Source organism: Pundamilia nyererei, unplaced genomic scaffold, assembly GCF_000239375.1.
Source record: "Pundamilia nyererei isolate P.nyererei 1_Seehausen unplaced genomic scaffold, PunNye1.0 scaffold00369, whole genome shotgun sequence".
In the NCBI taxonomy this organism is placed as follows: domain Eukaryota; kingdom Metazoa; phylum Chordata; class Actinopteri; order Cichliformes; family Cichlidae; genus Pundamilia; species Pundamilia nyererei.
Genome location: NW_005187770.1, coordinates 186,787 through 193,232, shown reverse-complemented (window position 1 = coordinate 193,232; position 6,446 = coordinate 186,787). Strand labels below are relative to the sequence as shown.

Here is a 6,446-nt window from a genome sequence, read left to right as displayed (position 1 = left end):
TATTAATGTAGAAAGAAATTGTTTTCTGACAACATTAGATTTGGCTGGAATTGAGAATTATTCTTGCAACTTATTGAAAGTTGTGTCCATCCATTCATCATCTTCCACTTATCCAGTCAAGGGTACTGTATCCCAACTGCAAATCTATAACAGGGGTTAAATTGTGTACAGTTTAAAAAGAAGTTCTTTAGGTTCTTTGTACTTACCAGTTTCAGTTTTAAAGAAAATTAATTTTACACAGTACTTAGACTTAATTTGAGCAGTTTTATCTCACTACTGAAAGTAGTGTGTATAGTAGTAGGATATTGCAGGGTCTTCACCTTACAACATAAAGTGCCAGGTCACAGGTCAAAAGAAGTTCAGTTCATAGAGTGATGCAATCGTGCATCTGAGAAACGGTAGAAAGTTCGAGCTCGTTTGCACAGTTTTCTGAAAAGAACAATTTGTGAACTTGTGAATTTGTGCTTATTTGTGTCGACTGCTGCCATCATGATAACTGTTCAACTCTGACAGCTGAGAATAAAGGCAAAGCTTTGAAGTATCATTTAAGCCTCACCTATACCGATCTAGATAATGACTCAAAAATGTTGAATGTAGATAAATGTGACGGAAAGCTTCCTTTTCTGGGCTCCCCTCTTAGCCTATCATGAAGGGCTCTCTGGTAAAGTTTACATTTATATCTCTCTACATGTCTCTCTTAGGTCTTGTAGCCAGGTTGAGATATCCTGTTGGAAAACAAGACAAATCAGCTCCATCCACTGCGGGCTTCAGCTATGGTGAGTCTTTACGATGAACTGTGTATCTTTAAACAAATAATGCTCTTTCTTTTTTACCCTTTTTGCTCTTTATTGAACTAACATTAAAAATTAACCATTGCTTGATTGATGCTAGCTTGAGTACAGACTAGAGTTTACTCAAGAACGACAAATATCATGAACAATGTCTTGGTAGGAGTTATGGTGTGCTCTTGTAATGTTTGACATTTTTTCCTTTCAGAAAAGTGGGAGATTGACCCCAATGAACTAACCTTCATGAAGGAGCTGGGCTGCGGTCAGTTTGGAGTAGTGAGGCTCGGCAAGTGGAGAGCTCAACACAAAGTGGCCATCAAGGCGTTAAAGGAGGGAGCCATGTATGAGGAAGACTTCATTGAGGAGGCCAAGGTTATGATGTAAGTAAGGAAAAGGCCAAAGTCATACTGGATGAGGAAATGGTGTGAGAAAGAGGGATTTTTGCAGGTCTATTCAAAAACAGCACAGATGAAGTCGTCCTTCACCTGTTCTACCACCTGGTGGAGTTTAAAAAGTCCTACAGCAATATTTCACCTACACCTTATCTATGTGCCTCCATAGTTTATAGTGGTTTACAAATTCACCTCATAAGTGAAAGATTCCAGCTTTGTCCTGGGAGACGACACATCCTTTCACTGTGTGAAAATCTGCCACATCAAACATGTGGAGCTACCTAGTGTGGTGACCGCTTGCAAAAAAGGAGCTTTCCTTATCTTTTCTCTGTCAAGTAGAAGGTTGTCTCAGAACAAGTAGAGAAATGATGAAGCAATCAAATATGATAAAGGAGGAACTGAAATCTGTAACCGACTCTTCACATTTGAGCCTCTTTGACCAATAAATATTTGAAACTGCTGCTTGGAAAATGTCATTTCCATTTAACAAAACCAACTCCCCTCTCCAGGAAACTGTCCCACCCCAAACTGGTACAGTTGTATGGGGTGTGCAGCCAGCAGCGGCCAATCTACATTGTCACGGAGTTCATGGAGCAGGGCTGCCTGTTGAACTACCTCAGGCAGCGGCGGGGTAGCTTTAACCAGGGGTGCTTGCTGAGTATCTGTTTGGATGTCTGCGAGGGCATGGCACACCTGGAAGCCAACGGCTTCATCCACAGAGACTTGGTAACTTCAAGCTTGGCTTATCGTTGGGAAACTGTTAAATCCATCACTAAGTAAATTGAGCTGCTAAGTACTTTTAGTCATATGTTTTGATTCCATCCTCTTCTGTTGTTCTTCGTTTTCTAAAGGCAGCCAGAAACTGTCTGGTAAACGACTCTCTAGTGGTGAAAGTGTCTGACTTTGGCATGACCAGGTACAAGTTTCCCTCCAGTTATAAATGACTCGCATCAAGTCAGCAGATAGAAAATAAAAGCGTCTGATATCACTAAATGGTTTAAATGCAGATACGTGTTAGATGATCAGTACACCAGCTCATCGGGCGCCAAGTTTCCTGTGAAGTGGTCACCTCCTGAAGTCTTTAACTTTTGCAAATACAGCAGCAAGTCGGACGTCTGGTCATACGGTGAGCTGGAACATTTTTCCACTTAGTTTAACAGACAGAAATTGTCTCAGCGCTCATAAAAAAAATCGCCTCTCTGTGTTTGGGTCTCCAGGTGTGTTGATGTGGGAGGTCTTCACAGAGGGTCGGATGCCATTTGAGCAAAGCCCCAACCATGAGGTGGTGACATTAGTTACACAGGGTCATCGCCTGTACAGGCCCAAAATGGCCAAGCCTGCCATCTATGACACCATGCAGATGTGTTGGTATGAGGTGAGTAAAAAATGGGAAGTAAATTCTTCATATGAGGCTCGTTTCTTATAATTTTTTATTTTTTAAATGTATTTTTTAGCGGTTATTTTTATATTGATAGTATGCCCCCCTTTAGACTCACCACTGTTCACTTCCATGTAAAATAGGATGGCTGTCATCAGCCTTCAGCAAGCTGTATAATTTAAACATGATATCAGACCATGTTAAAGGTTCTTCTGCATATTTTTATACAACATCTGAAAGCTTACTGCAGATTTTTCTCTTCGTAAAACAAACGGCGGTGGATGGAGTAATGGCTCCGCCTTTTTGCACTTCCGGTGTGTAAACAGACTCCGGCTCCACGTTAAACTGTGGCAGTGTCATCATCGCTGCTGTTGTGTTATGAGTGTTAATGTTTAAAGCTGGAGGCTGTGTGGGCTTAATGTTGTCAAACTTTTTATTCACACATTGCTCTGAAATACGTTTGTATTGCAGGTCTGTTTTTAGTCACGAATGTGGGTGAAACACTCACGTTTCCATGGTGACAATGGCGTGCTACCAAGCCTTGCCTTAAACGAAGCATCAAAACAAAGATTTAGTGCTTAGAATTTTTTATAATCATCTTACTCTGTGAATAGTTGTAGTTCTAGATTACAATAACACTTTACCTTGGAACACATTGCATGAAACACAAAAATCATAATGCGATAATTTGTTTTGTTTTGCTTTTTGACCTCTATTGACCTCTTTAGCTCAGCTGATTCTAACAGTGGTTTACTAATGGAGAAGTGAGAGCGCCTCGTTGCCCTGGGATTATGTGTCAATCATTGTTATTAAAATATACAACAACGCAAACATGAATGACTAGAACAAGAAAAACTCCCAATTTTTTTTTAATTGAGTTTTTTGGTACATGCACAAAAGCTGAACATTGACTCATTTAAAAATGCTTTTTCATATGGATAATTGGAAATGTCTCGTGATACGAGAACCCATCCTCTTACATGATATAAACATGTAAAAGTCCTGTATTCAAATATCTTTTGTCTTTTCTCTCTCTCTGCAGAGGACAGAGGACCGTCCCTCATTCGCCAATCTTTGCGTAATGATCTCCGAAGCTCTGGAGGACGACGAGGCAACTCCAAACTGACCAATCAGCTGCTCACACCCTCCATGGCTGCCATTCAGGAGCCACATCTAAAATGCCATGCAATGGTGCTTTATTGTGATTGGAATGGACCGATGAACTAAATGGGGAGGAAGGACCAATCGCACCAGTTCTAAACTCATTCTCCGCTCACTAAATCACATCAGCTCACAGCCATGAACACCTGCACCAGCAGTACTAAAGACAAAAGTTCACATCACATGTTGGTGGTATTTCAAAATGACTCACAGGGATGAACTGACAGCAACAATGAAGACACATAACGACAGGCTCTGCATGTACGATGCATTATTTGCTGACATGTTTCCTCCCACTCAGACACGAACAGGAAGCCGTTTGGTCAGAGACCTGTCAGCAAGAAAAAGCCACTGAAAGTATTTTTTTTTTCAAGCTCAAGTTTCCATTAACTTTATACTCATTTGTGTTGCTCTGAAATCCATCAGGTCTACAGCAACCCATCTAGTGTCAATGTTGGGTTTATTCTGACCCATGCTAAATAAACAAACTTTTCAAATAGTGAATCTCATTATATTTGTTCTGGTAAAAGCTTTTCCATTGTTTCCTAAATAAAATAGTGGATTCTAATGAAACCCTGACCCTAACAGTAGAGGGGTCACCATTGAACTAGCCTTTTAAAGTCAAAATATGGAACGTTTGCTTTATAAAAACTGCTCTCCCAAGTCTTTGAAATTCAAATCACAGGATTGTGTTTCGTGTTGGGGCTCAGGTTGAGGTGATGATGACTGATGACCTAGACCTCACAGAGTTAAGGGAGTTACCCGTGTGTGCTCTTTATGTTGTGTACTTCCCCATCACCTCCCACACATAATATGTATAATGCAATGCATAATATTAGAGTACTGTAGAAAATAAATAAATAAATAAATAATTGTGTTACTTTTACAACTAAAAAATATAATAAAAGTTATACCATGTCGACATGCTGCAAGGCCAGTTTTCATTCTGTGATAACAAACATTGTATTTAGACATTTAGACTTTGACACAAGTTTGACATCAACGTCTTCAGAATAACATTGATGACAAATTGCTGACAGTGCATACTCTTCTCATAATAAAACTGCTGAACTACTCCATATTATTCGTATTTACGCAACCGAGGAAGCGTTCCACAGCCATTTTCACGTGACAGGAGTTTCAGTGATAATCTTGAGAGTGGTAAGTTAAGTCTTCTTGCTGATTATTCAATGTATTTGTCCTTTTTTAATATTGTGTGTGTATTACATTTAAAATGTAATCTTTAATCCTCTTGAATTCTCGCAGCTTTTTATATTTATGTGGACAAAGAATGAAATCATTCACCCATGCTAGAGAATTATATTTCAAAGCATTTACAAACTTTTGTGACGGCATTTTAGCTCATTGTCATGGTCGCCAAAGAATGAATGAGAAATGCAAAATCAGAACAAAGTATTTTATGGGTATAAATATTTAACTATTAAATATATAAAAATTTTACTTAAGGTAAATCATATACATGTAATGTTAAAATGCATATATACTTCAAATTATCATTCAAATGAAAATGTATTAAATTGAACACTGATGAAGTTGGTCTGAACAAAGAATTTACCTAATTAGAATATGTTGAACAGGAACAGATTATTAGTGTTTTGAAAACAACACATTCGGATGACAGATGAATATTTAATATTTATGAAGAAACATGAACTGACTTGAGGTGGTGTTTGTAGGCTGTATGCTCGCTATGTGACTTCCACCTAAATACTAAGAAAGTAACTGAGCATTGAGCGTCTCCATTAGTTACAGTTGCTATGCTTGTCAACATTTGAATCGTGGACTATTTATTTATACTATTTATATAGTGCTTTTAAACACAGACATTCAACTTTCATGAAAAAGAAACTAGCCCATTTTGAAAGTGATGGCAGAAACACTTTGTAAAAATGTTGGGACAGGAGCAAAAATAAATCCTGGAAAAGTAAGTGGAAAATGAAACCGTAGCAGAAGCGTTTTGCAAATAATAAGATTAACTGGCAGCAAGTCAGTAACATGTTCGGGTATAAAAACATAAGCTTAGAGAGGCAGTGCTTCAGAGTAGTTCACCAATCTACAAAAAAGTAACTCTACAAAGTGTGGACAGTTTTCCTCATCTGAACATTGCCAAGACTTTAAATACCTCATCATGTATAGTGCAAAATATCAAAAGATTCAGAGAATCTGGAGAAATCTCTCTGCAGAAGGGAGAAGGCTGAAAATCAGTACTGGATGCCTGTGAGCATCGTGCCCTCAGGCGGCACCGCATTAAAGAACAGGCATGAATGTGGCATAGAAATAACTGCATGAGCTCAGGAACATTTTCACAAATCATTTTCTGGTAACACAGGTCAGTGCGCCGACCATAAATGCAAATCTCCTTCATTCAAATATAAACCATATATGATTTTAAAAAAGCCACCATCTTCTCATCTAAAAGGGTCTGAAGCAAAGTGGAAAACTGTTCTGTGGACAATGAATTGAAACTCTATATATAATTTGAAAAACACTGACCCTGTAACCTCTAAAGAGCAGAGAGACCATTCGCCTTGCTATCAGACAGTTCCAAAGCCTACAGCTCTGATGGATACCAATTGGTATCCAGTGATGTATTAGTGCCTATGGAATTGGCAGCTTGCACATCTGGAAAGGCATCAACAATGGTGAAAGATATATACAGGTCAGATAAATATCCACTCCCATTCAGATGTCTTTTTTAGGGAAGGT

General features: G+C 38.7%; 1 protein-coding gene across 1 annotated transcript in view; it reads left to right on the top strand.

Moving 5' to 3' along the window:
* The window catches only part of tec (tec protein tyrosine kinase), a 26,981-nt gene extending 22,417 nt beyond the window's left edge, over positions 1-4,564 (top strand). The window contains exons 12-18 of the mRNA XM_005752632.1: positions 702-776; positions 997-1,168; positions 1,690-1,906; positions 2,032-2,096; positions 2,188-2,306; positions 2,398-2,555; positions 3,601-4,564. Of these exons, the coding sequence (XP_005752689.1) occupies positions 702-776; positions 997-1,168; positions 1,690-1,906; positions 2,032-2,096; positions 2,188-2,306; positions 2,398-2,555; positions 3,601-3,684 (890 nt within the window). The 3' untranslated portion in view covers positions 3,685-4,564. The remainder of the gene's footprint in view (positions 1-701; positions 777-996; positions 1,169-1,689; positions 1,907-2,031; positions 2,097-2,187; positions 2,307-2,397; positions 2,556-3,600) is intronic.
* Positions 4,565-6,446: the final 1,882 nt, after the last annotated feature.